The sequence below is a fragment of the Rhinopithecus roxellana genome, chromosome 6 (genome assembly GCF_007565055.1).
Source record: "Rhinopithecus roxellana isolate Shanxi Qingling chromosome 6, ASM756505v1, whole genome shotgun sequence".
NCBI classification, from domain to species: Eukaryota; Metazoa; Chordata; class Mammalia; order Primates; family Cercopithecidae; genus Rhinopithecus; species Rhinopithecus roxellana.
Window position 1 is genome coordinate 72,496,259 of NC_044554.1, and position 20,358 is coordinate 72,516,616.

At 34.9% G+C, this 20,358-nt stretch overlaps 1 protein-coding gene across 4 annotated transcripts in view; it reads right to left on the reverse strand.

The window, feature by feature from the left end:
• The window catches only part of CPED1 (cadherin like and PC-esterase domain containing 1), a 324,581-nt gene that overhangs the window by 176,306 nt on the left and 127,917 nt on the right, over window positions 1–20,358 (reverse strand). For all 4 annotated transcript variants that reach the window (XM_010382302.2, XM_030933056.1, XM_030933055.1 and 1 more), the window contains exons 8-12: window positions 9,054–9,196; window positions 7,645–7,717; window positions 6,285–6,452; window positions 5,083–5,187; window positions 3,326–3,495 (exon numbers count right to left, since the gene is read on the reverse strand). In XM_010382302.2, the coding sequence (XP_010380604.1) occupies window positions 3,326–3,495; window positions 5,083–5,187; window positions 6,285–6,452; window positions 7,645–7,717; window positions 9,054–9,196 (659 nt within the window). The remainder of the gene's footprint in view (window positions 1–3,325; window positions 3,496–5,082; window positions 5,188–6,284; window positions 6,453–7,644; window positions 7,718–9,053; window positions 9,197–20,358) is intronic.

Genomic DNA, 20,358 nt, shown 5'->3' on the forward strand with positions numbered 1-20,358 from the left:
ATCGGTAGACGCACATTTGAAGAAAACCAGGGTAAAAAGTCACTCTCAGTCCAAATCTGAGGAATCTCAGATAGCTTGGGTCCAACAGAAGTGATTCAAGAATACACATTCTTATTAGAAATCTGTTGGGCTATAGTTATACTGTTTTGGAGCAAAAAGTCTTAGAAGCACTAAGGCACAGCCTGAGAAGAACATACATTTAATTGAAGAAATATAAGTGTACCATGCAGAAAACAACCTATGTCTTGCCAAGTCTTCTACCCTTAAACTCTAATTAACAGTAGTGAATAGTAAGGGTTAGTTACATTCTGGTGTGTTCACCTAATTTTCTCTGTTGTATAACTAAATACTTGGCCAGATTGCCCTTTAAATCCTCAGATTTGAGACGAAAATAATTTAAATTGCAGACAGAAAAATTGCTGGTCCTGATGATAAAGAACAGCAGGCAGGATCATCTGCAGGCCCCTGACAAGACTTTCCTGTGCTGGTGCAAATCTCCATTTCCACCCCAGCACAATGGAGATAACAGTGTTTACCTTACTTCACAGGGATGCTGTGAAAGTTAAATACAATTTTCTTTGTTAAATAACATTTTAGAAATATGTGTTGTCCCAGATATTGTGCTGGGTACTGTAATGGAGAAGAGATAAATAAGACATATTCAGCTCCAAATACAAACATCAGCTAAGAAATTTAAAAGCATCAAGGAATTAAAATTATTGCTAATGTTGGAAACCATGATAATTTTTTACAGTTTTATTTTAAAAACTGTTTATTCCAGGTGACTCTTACATAAGACAGGACCCTGAAATGCACAGAAACTGAAGTTTGGAAAGGTTACTATCTTAATGGAATGAGACACTCTGTATGTAAAGGCATCCTGCAGTGATTTTCTGCATAATTTTGTGAATACATTGTTTCAAATCCATGTGGAGTTTCATTGAAAGTATTTTCTTAGAGTGATGTACAATGCAACTGTATTTCTAGTAAGGTAAAATTAGCACATGGTGCATAACGTTGATTTTAAGATTTTCATTCTTTTCAGATTTACACTAATTCTGTTGAGATCTCTGGATTTTGAGCCTCAGGACAAATATATAACTATTACCTAGTATTGTCATGCTTTCCTGACTTTCTCACCTCATTGCTACAAGAGAATGATCTTTCCTGAAAATGAAAGATGAAGTCATTGAACACAGGTAGTGTACATCCATAAAGTTGACATTTTCTATAGAAAAAAACTGTGGTAACCATTGGGAAGATAAGGACAATGATGACCTCCCTGTCTGCAGGATGTACTGGACCATGAATGAGTCCTGGACCAAAGCACTGGACCATGGATGAGAAGGCCAGGGTCCTAGTTCCAACTCTATTTCTATTAGCTTCGTAACCTGAGCAAACGACCCATCTTCTTAGCACTTCATTTTCTCATCTGGAATATGTATATAACATGCATCCTCACTGCAATATGGCATGAATGGTAATTAAATATATACACACTCACTGGTAACCCTGAAGATAATTAGATTTGGGCATTTTCTTCTTGAATGCAAATGAAATTAGCAATATACTAATTGCTTGTTGACAAACATAATAAGGTTTACTTGTCTCACTATTAACTTAAATATTTCAAACTTGTCTTGCTTTTCCCATTAAAAAAGAAAAACATTACCCACACTGTAGAAGCTAAAATGATCATTGAATAGAAACACGGAAAGGAAAGTATACTGATATTTACTACCTACCTGTGCTACAGCGTATCAGATGCTATGAAGCAAACGAAAGTTATTTTATGTAATCATACTGAAATATACATAGTTCATAGTATAATGTATATTTTGCAGATAAGAAAACTGAGTCTCAGAGGGGTCCAAACCTTGTCTTCATAAACTCTAAAGTTGGGATTTTTGAATATAGTCTCTATGATTCAAAAAAGTCCTCACCCTTTCCAACTATACTCAACACTGACCATTAGCAAATTTTCTTACTGGAAGAGACTTCAACCTTCTACATTTAAGATCAGAACACTGCTTAATCTTACAACCTATGTGGAGCTTGAGAAAATTTTGCTTGGGAACAAACTTTCCAAAGTTTGAGTATTTTCAGCAGAGAGCTTCCTCAAAGTTAAAAACAATACTTTTAAATAGCTTCCTTTGGAAATCAAGTCTGTTTTTCACCCATCTATAATAGAGACAGTCTTAGATTATTTGAGTGAGTATAAAGTACAAAGTGTCTCTGAAGTATGTTATTTAAAACCTAATGTGCAAATACATAAACAAAACCTTCTGTTGGGTCTACTACTTCCAGGTATTGAGGAAATAAAACCAGCTTCTTAAAGCTGTGGCAATTAAAGTGAATTCTGATCCTGGGACATGTCCTAAGAATTCTTCAAATATACGATCATTCAAATTTTTGAATTGTAAAAATAAAGTTTTTATAGAACTGTTTTCACTATATCCCGAGCAGAAAGAAGTGAAGTGTAAGTCAATAGAACCAAAGCCATGGCCCAGGGTGACTGCAAAAGACTTAAATGATTATGGCAGGGCCATTTAGTCTTTCATCTCTCTAGGAGGTTTAGGTTTACTTCTGTTTTGCTGCCAGTAGAAAAGTCAAATACTCCCGTAATACCATCTATATAAAAGAGAAGCAGAAAAAACCTTAGGTGTTGCCCTTTTTCCCTAACTAGTGGAGGTAAATTTTATCTATCTCAGTTCTCTCTTACTCCCTAATTACTACTTCTCATTAAAATGGAAGTGAAGTTGGGAAATTTTATCTTATCCAAATATTTTCCTCTAAGATTCTATCTTCTAAAAAAAGAAAAACTCAAAGTTCTACCTTCTAAAACCAAAATATGAATCAATTGTGACAAAGACAGAACATATGTATATATATTCAATGGGTTTTGCTCAGAAAAAAGTCACACCTCAAAAACTCTCTAAATACATAATCTTACTCTCTCAAGCTGCCACTCTGACTGATGGTTCATAAAACAAATCTCACCTAATTATTTCTGTCTAATACCCTCACAATTCAAGAATATATATCACAGAAGGAAACTAGATTGAAACTTTCAATTGTAAACATTATAGTGGAGTCAAGTCTTGTTGGTTTAAAAAACTGTTGGATACATTTTTATTAAAGTGTTTGAAGACCACTAGAATCATTATGGTTTCAATGTCTGAAGACATTTGTTTTCTAGAGCATGGAAATTTGGACACACTTTTTTGTTGTTGCTGCCTGCTTTAACGTAAGCAAAGCCTTTTGAAATCAATCTGTATACTAGAGATTTTTTGGACTGTACAATTCAAATTTGTGGTTATCTTACCATTCCAGTGGATGTGGCTGTGTCTTTTTATTCATGAACTGAAATTGTTCAAATACATTTAAAAGAGACCAGTATTGGGTCGCGACTGAGCCAGGATTTCCCACAGGATTTGCCATATCATAAAATTCACGCATCAGTGACTGAATCCCAGGAGTAGTAGATGGGAAGAGCTGAGAACACAAAATATCAGCATAAGTTATGGAAAACAAATTATAATGTAGTATTTCTATGAACAGCTTTATACTTAGTCATTTATTTAAAAATCAGATATTTGCTAAAAATCCATTGGTCAGTACTATAAATTAGATTTCTGTGAAGTTGTTGATGTAAATGCCACTTTTTATAAGAAATTAATTTTGTTGATGATCATAACTCCAAATGGGATGAGTTTTTTTTTTTCTTTTCATTGAATATAAGTGGATTTCTCTTTCCTGTTACAGATGCCTGAAGACACCTGAATAACAGAGTTAGGCAGCAGGAAGAATGAGAGAGCCTCTTGGGTTACAAATGAATTATGTCAGAGTGAGAAATATTAATCTCCCCCTCTTTCCCCCACAAAGAAAAATCTGTGGTTATCTCCTTTCTACTGTGAGAACCAGGAAATTGGAATTTTCTCTTTCTCTTGCAACGTAATTATTTAGTTCTTCCTCAAGTTATGGTGAGAAATGTTCTCCATATTATCAGTATCCAAAGTTACAAATTCTTGAAGAGTGAAGCCAGGTCCCTTTTATTATCTTTTTATAGTATTAAGTCAAACTGTTGTGAATATAATACTTATAAGTTTCAAATAGTTAAAATGATATTGTGTCAACTCAATTATCTTTGGGGAAATTAGCTTACTTTGAATTCTCCAAAATTTGGGACTAAATTAGAAAAAGGAGTATCAAACACTCATTAATTAACTTAGTAAGTTGATTAAACTCATACAAGTAGTGTATGTATGTATATACATATATATATCATATAGTTTTTACAAGTAAGATAAATACTTGAGTGAAACATCAGGGTAATAATAAATTATTAATGATTAAGAATGCTATTTCAAAAAGATATTTCATATGAACAAATCTTAGGTGGAAAAATACAAATTCATTTTAGTCTATATAAGTATCAGAACTGGAAAGAAAACAAGTATTGAATACGCATTTCATATGCAATAAATTATCCTTTGATATTGACCAAGGAATTAACAAAATACATAGAAGATAAAATGAATGCCTTTTTAAAAAGATATACACCAGTTAAAGTTATAATTATTTACATTTTCTTTCTTTGAAGTTTGATGTAGAGTTATAAGAAATTAAGGTTTAAACAGTTTTCTAAAATATTATTTTCAACTCTATATGATTTTACAAAAACAAACAGGGTATAATAAGCAGAAATAATAAGCAGAAATAACAAGGATATAATAAGCAGAAATAACTTTCGGTTGCATGTAAATGTTCTGAAGCTAAAAGTAAAACTTCTCTAGAAAAATGTTGACATTTTCCCCTTGAGAACTGTCAAATTCTGGCAGTTGCTAATTCCATATTATTTTACCTTTAATAAGTCACATATTGTTTGCAAACTCTTGAAGTAATGCATATAAATCTTGCTAATTTTGCTACTTAGATCTCTGAAAAGAGCAAAGTCGCTTATAAAGATTTCTATTTCTTAGACAAATACTTCATCTAGTTTGATGTCAAAATCAGGTAGCTTACAGTGATTTACTCTAATCTCAGTCACCAAGAAAGAATCAAATGTCACTTTTGCTTTACCAGTTGGAATTGTCCCAGACTTCCAAGTTCCTTTATGAAAGTCATAATTGAGTTAATTTCTTCTAAGGATAGACACTGATTTAGTTCCTTTTGATAGTTTTCACCCTGTATTGGTAGGGGGAAAAAACTTAAGCAATTGCTAAAAAGTCAAACCATGTTCAACCCAATTACCTCCCATTTCATAAACCAAACAAATTTTGAGTTATATGAACAACCGAGCTAATTAATGTTAAATAATAAGCAACTTCAACTTGTCACAGTGGTGTCTGAATATAAGAAAGCTTCGTATTTGACAGGGAGGACCTGGATAAAATAGCTCAATGATGCTTTGGTAGTGAGATTGGGGAGACGCTAACGTGTTATAAAAATCAATCAATGTTATTTTGAAGTTCTATGCCCTATTCATTGGCATTTGCCCAAACATGACAATAGATGTGAATGCTTAAAAAAATTAGTATTATAACTCAAATCCTCTGACATCAATCTGGAGCACTCACTGCTATTTTAAACTACCTCCAAAGAGTTCTAACATTTCTTTTATTCTATAATACATGCAACGAACCTGCACATGTACTCTCTGAACTTAAAAGATGAAAGAAAAAATTAAAAACTAAAAAAATATTCTAGAGTATACAATATATATTATTCACAATATCCACAAATGTTTTGTAATCCCAGCACTTTGGGAGGCCGAGGCAGGCGGATCACGAGGTCAGGAGTTCAAGACCAGCCTGGCCAATATGGTGAAACCCCGTTTCTACTAAAAATGCAAAAATTAACCAGGTGTGGTGGTGCATGCCTGCAGTCCCAGCTACTTGGGAGGCTGAGGCAAGAGAATCGCTTGAACCCGGGAGGCAGAGGTTGCAGTGAGCCGAGATCATGCCACTGCACTCCAGCCTGGGTGGCAGAGTGAGACTCTGTCAAAAAAAAAAAAAAGAAAGAAAAAGAAAAAGAAAAAATAAGAAATTATGAATACTTTACTTAATTTTCAACCTATAATTTTATGATAATCAGTCACTTGACTAGTTAGCTGACATAAAAATAATCTTAGTCCAGAGGTCAGAAAAAATTAAAGTGCAATATAATAGATACCAATTAATTTCAAGTGAATGATCAAGTTGCTGAATTGCACAATAAAGAGAAAGACACCTTCTAAGGAATGACTTGAAAAAATATTTATCAGCACGCAAATATGCACTTACCTTCAATACATCTGATCTATAAAGTCTCTGAAATATCTCAGAAAATATGGAAAGCGATGATTCATTAGGGAAGAGAAAATTGAAAGTATCATTTAAAAGGAATTCTTCTGTATTTTGGTCCTCAAAATCCATATTATCATTATCTTGAAAATTTAGATGCTCGTGTACCTTTGAAAGAACAAAAAGCACAGCAAATATTTTTCATCAATTTACTTTTAAGGCAATGGAATGATTTCTAAGACATGATTTACTTCCTGTAGGATTATAGATCAGAACTGACATCTAGTGGTCTTTTTGGAGGTCAACAGTTTTATAAATGTGAGTAATGTTTGTTTTTTTAAAGATACAATTTAAAGACATAATTATTTAATGTACAGTATAAGAAAATTAACATATTATAAAGTCACATTAGTTTATCTTGATACCCTTTATAGTTGAAGAATATGCTTTCATGGAAGATAATACATAACTTTTTTCTGAACAATTTTAAAAAGCATAATACAAACTATTAGGTATGCATGCAAAATAATGAAACAATGACTATTTAAAAGCGTCAATTAATAAAGTTTTAAATTTTTATGGAGAAATCTTGGAGCTGTTTAACCAAACATCTGAGCCATCTATAATGTAATTAGTTTACCTGTATAATAGTTTGAAGACATATAAATGTTATACAAAGCTGATTTCTAGTTACACATAATTTTATTTTCTCCTTCTTCCTTTTTTCCCACCCCATATTCCAACGTACAACTTTCTTAGACTAATTTAATAAATTATTTTTTATCTTTTTGCTTCTAAGGGCTATGTTAGAGGAAAAAATATATGTTGGAGGAGATGATCTGAATGACTGTATTTAATTTGAGAGACAGGAAAAGAATCAAAATAGATAAAAACACTTCACTCTACACATATCTATACCAGAAAAAGAATTTCAAAAATTCCCATGGTTTTTTAAATTAAATATAAACCAATTTTAAACGAAATATCTATATGTAATAAAGGTTATCTTTTCATAACCTCATGTAAATACACCAGATAATCTGTTACTTTCTATTATCTACATGTCTTCTTTTTTCCATTAATGCATGCTTGACTTCATACCATATTTATTTCACAAATAGTACTTGAACTATAGAAAACTTCATGTTTATTTTACAGAGACACATAGACAGGATTGGACTCATAGATCCTCCACATACTAGTTAATTCTCTGAACCACAGTGAATATAAGCCTACAGTACTTTTGCAAATTGCTATTTTTTGATTGGTTACTATGAATGAAAACAACAACAACACACACACTGATCTTTCACCACAAGGTAGAAGCTCACGTCACTCATGAGGCCTTTGGCATACTGACCTGGAGCACTACAGGGTGCATGAAACTGCCATAACCAATATCAAAAGTTAGAAGTTGAAAGCAGAATCTGCATCTAAAATGAAAACAAAAGGTACCATAAAAGTAAAGACATATGCACACGTATGTTTATTACAGCACTATTTATAATAGCAAAAACTTGGAACCAACCCAAATGCCCATCAATGATAGACTGGATAAAGAAAACGTGGCACATACACACCATGGAATACTATGCAGTCATAAAAAGGAATGAGTTCAAGTCCTTTGCAGGGACATGTATGAAGCTGGAAACCATCATTCTCAGCAAACTAACCCAGGAACAGAAAAACAAACATCACATGTTCTCACTCATAAGTGGGAATTGAACAATGAGAACACATAGACATAGGGAGGGGAACATCATGCACCGGGGCCTGTTGGGGGAAGGGGGGCAAGGGGAGGGAGAGCATTAGGACAAATACCTAATGTATGCAGGGCTTAAAACCTAGATGATGGATTGATGGGTGCAGCAAATCACCATGTCATATGTATACCTATGTGACAAACCTGCACGTTCTGCACATGTATTCCAGAACTTAAAGTAAAATAATAAAAACAACCATATCCTCTTGCTACATTTACTCTCATTTGGTGTCACATTAATATTTACTATAGTTAAATTTCAATGTCTACTAATTAAAAAGAGCAGTGGCTTGGATAATGTAAAATTACATGTGATGAATTTTTGGATTTGGATTCCATTTTATTTCTTACAGAAAATAAAAATATACCTAAATCTTCATGACACATTAAACTATGCAATAAAGTTAATCCATGGAAACCTAAATATGAAGAAGAAAACCCTCCTACTCCTACATGCTAGGCACTTATTCATGTATAAGTTATGATAAGGTTGAAACTGATGTGCTTCCCCCACTTTTTGACATACTAGATTTAACATTTCATTAGAAGAAAGGTAATAAGTTATATTCAAGTAAACAGATATGGGAATAGGAGTTATTGTATTTTCTTAATGAAGTTCTTCATTTTCTGCTCTGCATTATGAAATCAGTGGGATATTTGAGAATGAAATTTATTACGTATAAGTAAGATTATACCTAGTCAATGCCAGGCATCTATGATAAAAATAGTTGCGCTTGAAAAGAGGGCTGCAATTAAAAGTTTAACTTTTAAAATGTGTACTTTACTTCTTGTTACCACTATTTAGATACTACTGAGTCTGTTACATGTTCTAAAGTTTGAGGATCTATAAATATGGCCACATATGTTTAGAAGATCATATTTGTGTATTGACATAAAATTTTCCAAGTACCACCTACTTATGATAATTAAGATATATTTCCACCAACAATTTTTAAAAGATAGGTTTCTTTCTTTATTTTCCTTTTTTAAATTAAATTTGTTTTTACCTGTGGAAGGTCTTTGGTCCCAAAGTAGATGTTTCACTGAATACTTCAGCCGCTAGCAGGAGTTTGCCAATTGCTTCCTTCATAATATCAAAAGCCTGATGAGGTGAACTGGCTCTCAGGAATGTCTCAAAAAATGTTTGCAGCTGTGAACAAAGTAAAGGATTCACGTGTTAAAACAACAGCCTCAGTTTGTCTATCATTTTCAAGGTGACCAATTTGAAGAATTGTTCTAGGTTATCTCTACTTGTCATGCCCCAAAAAAAACCCTTAATCAGTAAGTTTGGTAATCTGAGATACAAGTATATTGAGAGAGAAAGGTTTAAATATATTATAATTTAAATTTCTTTAGAAGTGCTTACTCCATTTTATTTTCCTCATTTCACAGCATCTAATCATGGAAAATGCAAGTCTTGTCATCAGAACTCTGAAGTTTCATTTGTAACTCTACTCACTAGGTGAGCTGGGCTTGCCACTCACTCCTCCGAATCTTTGTGTCCTTCTCTTTAAATTAGGATTAATATCTACCAACCAGAGAGATGTGAAGCCAAATTAGAAGAAAATGTATTCGAAAGTCATGTTAAAGTATGAAATTCAAATGTTAGTTTTGTATTATTATCAATTTTGGGGGTGTATTAGAACAAAAATAAATGTATCAAAGTTGCTTCTTCCTCATGCCATTATTCTGTGCAAGATCTAGCCAACCAGAGAAGATTTTGAGAGAATCCCAGTGTCCTGTTGATGTTTTAATTCTTAATTATTTCATGTGGATAGAGAGTATACGGAGGTATTACAAAAAAGGGGGAATGAAGCTCAACTGTGTCATCTTAAAAACACAATTGTTAGTATCACAAATAGCTGTTTTTATTTGCTTAAATATTAAAGTGATAAAAACAAAACTACCTCTTGATGCTTCATATCAAAGTTCAAGTGGATATTTTTTAAAAATATGAAACAAGTCTCATATTGATTCATAAACTTTCTCTGGATAAACATACTCTTTTAAAGATGAAGAACAAAAAATATTTTTTGAAAAAACATGCAGCAGGTATTCTATTAATGTTTTTTGGAAAAACAGACTAAATCTATCCAGACTACACAGGATTGCAAAGTGAAAAACTTTTGTTGCTATGATAAAGAAGGACAAATATTGGCCTGGATTGCCTGTGGAAAATGGCAAATGTGTCTTCTCAATGCACAAGCAAAATTCCCCCAAGATAAACAAATACTGGCTTCATAAACTTTTCCAGCTGAAAACAGAAACCTAATAAGATTACACATCGAGACCCTAAGAATGTGTCATTAGTATTTGGCAATTGGGATGTTTTTCCATTTTACTAAGGAAAATAAATGTAATAATTGTATGATTAAAAGAAAACAAATTATTGCTAACACTAAAAATGTTAACACCCTTGAATCAAAGCAGAGTAACATTATGTTTTTCCAAGTAAAAGTAACTCATCATATTTCACTCATTTCACCACATTATGTAGAAAGGTGTATTTATGACATTGTTGCATTTTCCTATTTTAATGTTACCTGAATATCATAGAGGTTAAGGTTAATAATATATGAAAGTTGGAAATGTCTATGTAGCATACGAGATAAATAAGATTAATTATAAGATTATATCTCCATGAGGAAGAATAATTAGCAAATTAATGTCTTAGGGTTGCACTTATTTCTCTAAAACGAAAATGATTATTTCTTAATTTCTTAATGTAACAATGAGCATTTAAATATGGGATGCCATTCAATTCAACTTTTAGAGAGAACTGCAGCCTTTAGAAAGCCCTGTGTTCTGTGCTTTGGGGGACAAGTTGCATAGCACATAGGTATTACCTCTATAGACTCTAGAGGTATAAAGGTCTAGGTTCAACTTTGGTTTTGTGCCAAAGTTGTGAGACTTTGTGGGATCAATAACAGTGCCTACTTTATAGAGGTATCGCTGAGATTAAATGAGAGAATGTACATAAGGAATTCCACCACCCAGCACATCTGTATTCAGTACATGTCAGTTCCTTTTATTTTTTATTAATTAAAACAAGACAACTGGGCATGGTGGCTCACGCCTATAATCCCAGCACTTTGGGAGGCTGAGGTGGGCAGATCACCTGAGGTCAGGAGTTCAAGACCAGCCTGGCCAACATGATGAAACCCTATCTCTACCAAAAATACAAAAATTAACCAGGAATGGTGGCACACACCTGTAATCTCAGCTACTCAGGAGGCTGAGGCAGGAGAATCACTTGAACCCAGGAGGCAGAGGCTGTAGTGAGCCGAGACCACGCCAATGCACTGCAGCCTGGGTGACAGAGCAAGACTCTGTCTCAAAAAAAAAAAAAAAAATCCAGATGAGCGAGATTCCTTATTTCACATTCATTCAGTATGGTGGCAAGCAAACTACATATGCCAGAAATGAAAGTAGACTCATGTGAACGCTTAATATGAATTTTTTAAAAATCATAAACTTTCAAAGTCTCCCAAAGAAAGCACAACTTTTATCGATTGTTGTAACTAACTCAGTTAGACTAAGTGAACCACTTTTTTGAGTGTCCAGTTACATTGCAATTTGTTACTCTAATTGTATTTCCTTGGTCAAATTACATGAGTTTTGTGAGTCTCAGTGCAGAATGACAGAACTATGCCCAATGATCTCATGAGACAATGTCAAATCTGAAATTATTTGATGTTAATTCCATTCAAATGCCACCGGAACCTGAACAATTTCACTCAGGCACTTTCTTAACGCACAAATACCTGAAGGAGCACCTTCACCTTCGCTGCTAATTTAAAACAGTCAAGCCATGAACTTAAATATTAAGAAGACTTCTTCCTCTCCATATCAACACTTCCAATCAACGTTTTTGAATTAAATAAATGTGAGAATGTAAGTTCGCAAGGAAATCGGTACATTGGCAATAAAATAAATATGAATAAAAGAACATCTTGTAACCTTTAACATGACATGAAACTATTTTATAAACTGTAAATTTTCTTCCTTCAGTGTAACTTTTAGTGCAAAATAAATTATATAGAAAATGACCTTGTAAGATCACAGTCGTAAAACCAGTCAGCTAACACACCATCATTTGTTTGTACCTGTGTAAAATTCAAGCAATAACTAGTAAGATATTTACATTTTTACAACATTGATCCATTCAATAAACTTATTAAGATACAAGTGGGTGGACTAAAATTTTCAATTAATTAAAAATGGAAGGATAAGAGCAACAGAATGCACTTAAAAGCATATAGAAAAACTTCGATCATGTCTGATATCTTTTTCCAAGGTGTCCTTGGTATCCACTTCATTCCACCACATATTTTACAACTCCTCCCATGTTATGTTCTGGGTTCTGCCTCATTATTTCTCTCCATCCTCCCATAAGACCTTGCTTGGCTGAATTGATCTCAATGTCAACACATGTCATTTGTTCCGTGTTAAACTTGCCGACCTTCTTGTCTGCTCTTTCTGCTAGACTGTGAGGTTTGTTTTTTTTTTTTTTGGAGGGCGGTGTTCAGGAACTGTCCCATTTTATCTTCTGGATTCCAGTGCTTAATGCTAAGTAGGTATTCAGTAAATACTGTTGAATAAACAAACCTATGATGTTACAGAAACCACAGATACCTTGATAAGAGAAACAGTTTACTGTAGTTTCTGGGTAACATCACTTTCCTCAGGACAGCATGCTTTTATCTCTTGCTGCATCTCATGAGAGAAGGAGAATATAAATTTTTCTGGTGTCTTGTAATAAAACCTTTGAAGAACAGAAGCTTATAGCTGTTTGAGAGAATTTTGGAGATGAGAAAATTTAATCTATGAGTTAGAATGGAGGATGAAAGATTTGCCAGTATTAGGGTTTTTCAAAGTACTGTTCTTGAATGAGAAACCATAGCAGAATGTCATGTTTAACAGCATTATACCTTACTAAAGTATACCAGGGCTTCTCTCAATGTTACTAGGTATGAAAGAACTTTTCATCTTCTCAGATTAAAGAATATTGGTACAAAAGTCAGATGAAGGAATATTGGTACTTAAGGTCATTTTGCACCAACGTCATATTAAAAAGATTCTCAATATCACTAATCACTAGGGAAATGCAAATGAGAACCACAGTGAGATATTGCCTCACACCCATTAGGATAGTGACTAACAAAAACAAAACAGAAAATAATCATTGGTGAGGATATTAAGAGACTGGAATCCCTGTGCTTTGATGGTGGAAAAGTAACATGGTGCAGCCACTTGAGTAGCAATTTGGTGGTTCCTCAAGAAATTACAAATAGAACTACCATACAATCCAGCAATTCCACTTCCGGGTATACAGTCAGCATAATTGAAAGCAGGGTCTCAAAGACATATTTACACACCCGTGTTCATAGCTCATTCTTACTAGTATTCAAGCTTGCTGTTGATATTTTGCGTCCTAAAAAATTCAAGGATAGAAAGGTGTTCAAGAATAAAACAGAGACTAAAAGTAGGTGGCATGAAAATAGAAAATATTTCCACTATTTGTTGGAACTGAGGAATAGAGTAATGGAGGGGTTATTTTTTGTTTCATTTTCTTTTACAAAATTTCTACCTTGAAATAATTGCTTTTAGGGGCTTTGTTGTTATAAAATTAGCAAGTGGATAAACGATAATTGGAGAAAATGCAGCTGTGAAGACTGCAAAGTTATTTTTAAAAGTTTGAATTGTAGTCATATACCTGTAACGTGCAATGTATCATAATCCTTTCTAAGTGTACACTTTAGTAGCTTTAAGTATTTTTACACTATTGTGCAACCAATCTCTAGAACTTTTTGCACAACTGAAATTATATACCCAGTAAACATGTCCCCATTTCCCCCTCCTCCCAGACCCCGGCAACCACATTCTACGTTCTGTTTTTATGCATTTGACTACTCTAGATACCTCATATAAGTGGAATAATCCAATGTCTTCATGACTAGATTATTTCACTTAGCAAGTATTGTCAAGGGTCATTCATGTTGTAGCATGTATCACAATTTCCTTCCTTTTTAAGGCTGGATAATATTTGTTGTAGGCATATACTACATTTTGTTTATCCCTTCATCTACTGATGCACGTTTGGGTTGCCTTCAAATGTCAATAATGCCTGGCCAGAACTCTTAAAATGAATCTGAAGTAAGCCAAATACCTCAGAATTTCATCCTAATATTTTTATATATGAAAATCTTTGGGACTGGACATGGTGGCTCACTCCTGTAATCCCAGCACTTTGGGAGGCCGAGGTGGGCGGATCACAAGGTCAGGACTTCAAGACTAGCCCAACGAACATGATGAAACCCCGTCTCTACTAAGGCAGGAGGATCACTTGAACCCAGGAGGCGGAGGCTGCAGTGAGTCAAGATTGTGTCACTGCACTCCAGCCTGGGCAAAAGCGAGACTCCATCTCAAAAAAAAAAAAAAAAGAAAAGAAAAGAAAAAATATATTTCTTGATTGTCCTATAATTCTCAATAGAAAAAAAAGTTTATAAATTTAAACTTTAGAATTTCAGCAACCATATGGCTCTAAGTTAAAACAAACAAAAAAAGTTCTTCCAAATAGTTAAAATTATTGGTCATACATAATTAGTCAGAACAGGAGAAATACATTACAAATCATATTAAATAATTTCTAGAACAAAAAGTAAAATTGTATTGGAAATGCAGCTCTGATTTGTCTGAATATAGGTTCCCACCAAATATCATGTTGAATTGTAATCCTCAGTGTTGCAGATGGGGCCTGTTGAGAAGTGTTTGGGTCATGGGGGCGGATCCCTCATGGCTTGGTGCTGTTCTTGCCATTGTGAATGAGTTTTCAGGAGATCTAGTTGTTAAGTGTGGTGCCTCCCTGCCAACGCCTCTTGCTATTGTTCCCACCATGTGAGATGCCTGGTCCTCCTTTGCCTTCTCTTATCAGTAAAAGCTACTCGTGGCCTCTCCAGAAGCTGAGCAGATGCCTGCACCATACTTCCTATACAACCTGCAGGACAGTTAGCCAATTAAATGTCTTTTCTTTATAAACCACACAGTCTCAGGTACTTATAGCAACACAGGAACGACCTAATGCAATCTCCCAGATAGATATGTGGTTTTTTTCTTTTTTCTTTCTTTCTTTCTTTTTTTTTTTTTTTTTTTTTTTTTTTGAGACAGAGTCTTGCTCTGTAGCCAGGCTGGAGTGCAGTGGCGCGATCTCAGCTCACTGCAACCTCTGACTCCCTGGTTCAAGCGATTCTCCTGCCTCAGCCTCCTTAGTAGCTGGGATTACAGGCATGCACCACCATGCTCAGCTAATTTTTGTATTTTTAGTAGAGACAGGTTTCACTGTGTTGGCCAGGCTGTTCTCGAACTCCTGACCTCGTAATCCGCCTGCCTCGGCCTCCCAAAGTGCTGGGATTACAGGAGTGAGCAACCGTGCCTAGCCCGTTTCGTTTTATTCGATTAATTCATATATCCATTAAAAGAATGTCACTTAATGCTAGAACAAGAAGGGTTCAACATCAGTATTAATATTATTTTAAATATAAGCATGAAGAAAATTTGTTCACATAAATACACAGATGTGGATGGAAGGGTTTAGTTATAGCAACGTGGCTCAGTTCTTTCAACTCCCTCCAAGGTGTATGTTAAAAATTACATAGTGGTTTATCATGAAATATTCAATCTTGTTAAAAACAAAGAACTGAAAACAAGCTGAATTGTGAAGGATTTGCTACCTAGTGATTAGCATCCTTCACTTGCTCTAAAGAACAACACAGTTAAATTTGTCTGTTTCTTTCTCTCTCTTTTTTTTTTTTTTTTTTTGCAAATTTTTTTTACCTTTGAGTAACCATCATTATAATATCAGAGCTAGCAAAAGCTGGGTCTTTCTTTTGAAGAGCAGAAGGATGTATAAAAAGAATGGGAGAGAACAACCTGCTTAAGAGGTATCTTTTCAGCAAAATCAAACTTTAGAAAGTTTCAATGTATGATCCATATGAAAGGTGAACTTCTGGACACTGATTCTCTCAAAATTGTCCATGTGCCTCTGAGCCCCTTGGGGAGTCATCATGGATCCCCAAAGGCATATGACACCCAGCTCTGGATACGGCTGCCTGCCCCCACTCCAAAACGCATCTGAGAGAGCTGTGGCCGAAAATGAAGTGCTGGTGAGCATCCTGGACCCTTGGAAGTGGAAGGTGATTTAGAAGAAAAAAAATCAGATTTTGAACAATAGAAGAAAAAGAGAAAAAAAGGGAGAGAAATGGAGAAAAATGACTAAATTACAAACCTAAGTAGTGATGTAATTTTTTAATTTAATGCACATGTTGTATTTGAATATAATTTGGCTGGGCATGGTGACTCATGCCTGTAATCCCAGCACTTTGGGCAGCCGAGGCAGGTGGATCACCTGAGGTCAGTAGTTCGAAACAAACCTGGCCAATATGGCAAAACCCCGTCTCCACTAAAAATATGAAAAGTAGCCTAGCATGGTGGTACTCATCTGTAATCACAGCTACTCGGGAGGTTGAGGCGGGAGAATCACTTGAACCCGGGAGGCAGAGGTTGCAGTGAGCCGAGATCACACCACTGCACTCCGGCCTGGGTGACAGAGCGAGACTCCATCTCAAATATATATACATATGTGTGTGTGTGTGTGTGTGTGTGTGTGTATGTGTGTGTGTGTGTATATGTATATATGTGTGTGTGTGTATATATATATGGGGGGAGACAGAGAGAGAGAGATTTTCTATGTTGTATTTAATAATAATCACCTTAATAATACCTTTAGCCAAGCTGACACTATGTGGCAGACACCGTGCATTTTACATGCACTGCTTTGTTTGTATTCATAGCAATGCTATGAAGGTGGTACTCATCATCCTCATTTTATAGATGAAGAAACTTGGGGTTGAGAATGCAAGGTACATGCCTAAGGTTATACAGCTGGGGGCAACCAACACGAGTGTTGAAGCCAGTCTGCTTTGCTGCAAAGCCCTAGCATTACTTCTGCCTTTGTGGTTTTGATCATATTAGGTTTAGGACTATGGATGGACCCTGAAATCCAGAAGAATGAATCATCTGTATTTTTACTTTTATCTAAAATGTGTTTGAAACTGTCACACTTCTCAAGCACATGCCTTTACACCCACACAATTAACAACAACTCAACAACCTGAGAATTTATGTAGCCTAATTACCTTTTAGAAAAATTAAGAATATTTCTTTGCAACTTAAATCAAATTGCCTAGATCAAGAAAAAAGTTCATGTTACGTCAAATGATTTAAGAATATAAATACTCTCATCATTTGTTTTAGTTCACTGAAAATTGGCTTGCTTTAGGGTAAACCACAGAAAACCAAATTGGCTGAACCTAAATTAGGATACATTTACTCCTTCCTTGGAATTATATTAAAAACTCCAATATTTAAATAAGTTTTCTGTTTCCAGTGACATGAATAATTTTACTCATTCGTGCTTCTTAACAGTCCTAAACTTTATAGCATATATTAAACTTGGAAATTCAGAATGTAGATTCCATACAATTTAATCAGTTTCACAGCTGAAAACTTTAAACTCTCCCACAAGCATATAAGGGAATTGTTCAGAAGCAGAGTACAGAAATACAAAAGGCTGTGAATAGAACAAAAATTTAATTATTTGCTTTGAATGATAGACTCTTGATTGCATTATATTCAACCTTCTTAGAAAACTGGCAGGTTTTCTTTATTATCCCTTCTGGAATCTCTCAGTGGGATATAAAGGAGCAGAGAGATTTAACAGCAAAGAGCAAAAGCTAAAGTTGTAAAGATTTTATCATTGAACTATCTACGTATACGCCTGCTCATTTTCTTTATATGAATGCCATTGTTCGAGCAGGTCACAACTATTCCCATTAAAGTCAAAACCAAGCCTTCTTTGAACTTCCAATAAAATAAGTTCTGACAGCTCGTTTGAAAACAATCCATCTTTTATTAGTTATCTTGACTAGAAGATGACATTGAAATCCGGTAATATTTGTACCAAGTAATATTTGTTACAGGCAGTACAAAAATTTGCAAATAAGGATTCATTTGGCAGAAAGATACCTATCTCATATCTCTAAATACTCTCAAACGATTAAGAAAGTAAAAAGGGAAAATGTTTTCAATTTATATTCTGGATATTTTATGCAGGGTATCTCTTTCAGGTCTTATTAAGTCTCCTGGTCAATCACAAAAGAAAAGGAAATGTATTCATTATAAAAAAAAAAAAATGGGTTCTGGTTGTACAATAAAGAACATGATAGAGTAATTTGCCCTAACTTTTAAGTGGCTGTAGTGTTAAAGTCTGTTGAATCTATAGGAAATTTATGACAACTCTGCTGTTTTCTCACACCTTTCTCCTGTCAGTTACCTTACACCTCTCTCACACCAAACAATATTCATTCTTTTACACGCTGTATTTTCAGTGGGTACTTAATTATGCATAATTTAAAAGTTCATGATTTAGCATCTAGTCAAATATAATGCTAGATAGCCCAAATCCATGTCATCTCTGTGCCCTGAGTACTGACTACTGACTTCCCTGCCCTCAATACTTTTTTTCCATTGTTGCCAGTCATCATCCTTATGAAGGCCAGTTCCAATCATGTTAGTTCCCTGCTCATAAAGAACAGAAGCCCCCAACATTTACAGAAGGATATGAATCAATTGTAGCTGAACTTAAATTGTAGCTGAACTTATCTTGAACATTCCAAGTCAGCATATAAAACCGTAAGGTGCTAATTCATTTGTGCTTGAAGGACATAGGAATTAATAGATGACTATGCACGCACGTACGTTTATGCACACAATAGTAAAATAAACAGTAAACAGAAGTACCTTTATCCTTTGTACTACAAAGTACATTACTTTTATATGAGAACTCAAAAAGTGATATACCCAATTCTTAAACTTTTTTTAAAAAGTAAAAAAAAAATTAAACCTGTATTCCTTTGTCAATCTTTTGACATATGGTCAAGGCCTTTGACTATGGGTGAACTAATTGGAATTGCAAGTCATCTAACTCACAGAAACCTCACCCATAGGCTTGACTTAACTGCAGTTAGACCAAGAACATAAAGACACTTGCAAAGAAATCCCAGGGCAGAATCATTCTGGGTTTTATGGCTTCCCCCCAAATTTTGAAAGTTGTTATACCCACATTGAATTCATCTGAAATGTTTTAAGTTGATTGTCCTATATTAAGAATGCTATAAATATTCAGCTTTGCTTTTACAGAAGAAAACCTGTCTCTTTTTGCACTTACAGTTCATCAGCTCATGAAGGTAGGCACAGAACTCAAGGGTGTAAAGGACAAACTTGAAGGTAGCATCCTTGCCTCAGGCATTGAGCTCTTGGGTTCAGCAGCCAACAAAATGAGGGGAATGCAGAGCAGTACTACAAGCTGTCAGTGGTAACTAAGAGAGATTTTAGTCACTGGGGATCTGAGTCCCAATCCTAACCACATTTTATTAGTTCTGTCCTTTTCACTAAATCATGAATCTTTATTTCCTCATCCACAGAGTATATATAAACATATCAACCTATCTCCTGGGTTTCTTAAAGGTTTCAAATAAGGCCAGGCGTGGTGGCTCACGCCTATAATCCCAGCACTTTGGGAAGCTGAGGCAGGTGGATCACAAGGTCAGGAGGTCAAGACCATCCTGGCTAACATGGTAAAAGGCCATCTCTACAAAAAATACAAAAAAAATTGCCGGGCATGGTGGTGCATGTGTATAGTCCCAGCTACTTGGGAGGTTGAGTCAGGAGAATCACTTGAACACAGAAGGTAGACGTTGCAGTGAGCCAAGATTTGCAACTGCACTCCAGCCTGGGTGAAGAAAGAGGCTCTGTCTCAAAGAAAAAAAAAAAAAAGGTTTCAGATAAGACCATATCTGAGAATACATTCAGAAGTGTAAAATGACAGTAGTGTCACTTTATATTTTACATTCCATGAAATTCAAGCTCTTCAGGTTTCATCTGTAGTATATCTTCATCCGGTCTAACCTACCACAAATCTGGTCTTTTTCTCTTCCTTCCTTCCCCATCCCTCTCACCTCAGGCCACCCTAGGATTCTCCCTTCTCTTACGGACATTCAAATTCTGGCCAAATAAGGCAGTTCATAGTTCCAAGACTATAACCTATGTTTTCACCTGCATGATTCATGCTGCCTTGGCAAAGCAAATGTAAACATCCCTCTTCATTTTTAAAGAAACCCTACTCATCCTTCCAAGCACAGCTAAAATGCCATCCATTCTATGAAACCTATTCACTTTCTCCAGCCTGAATAATTC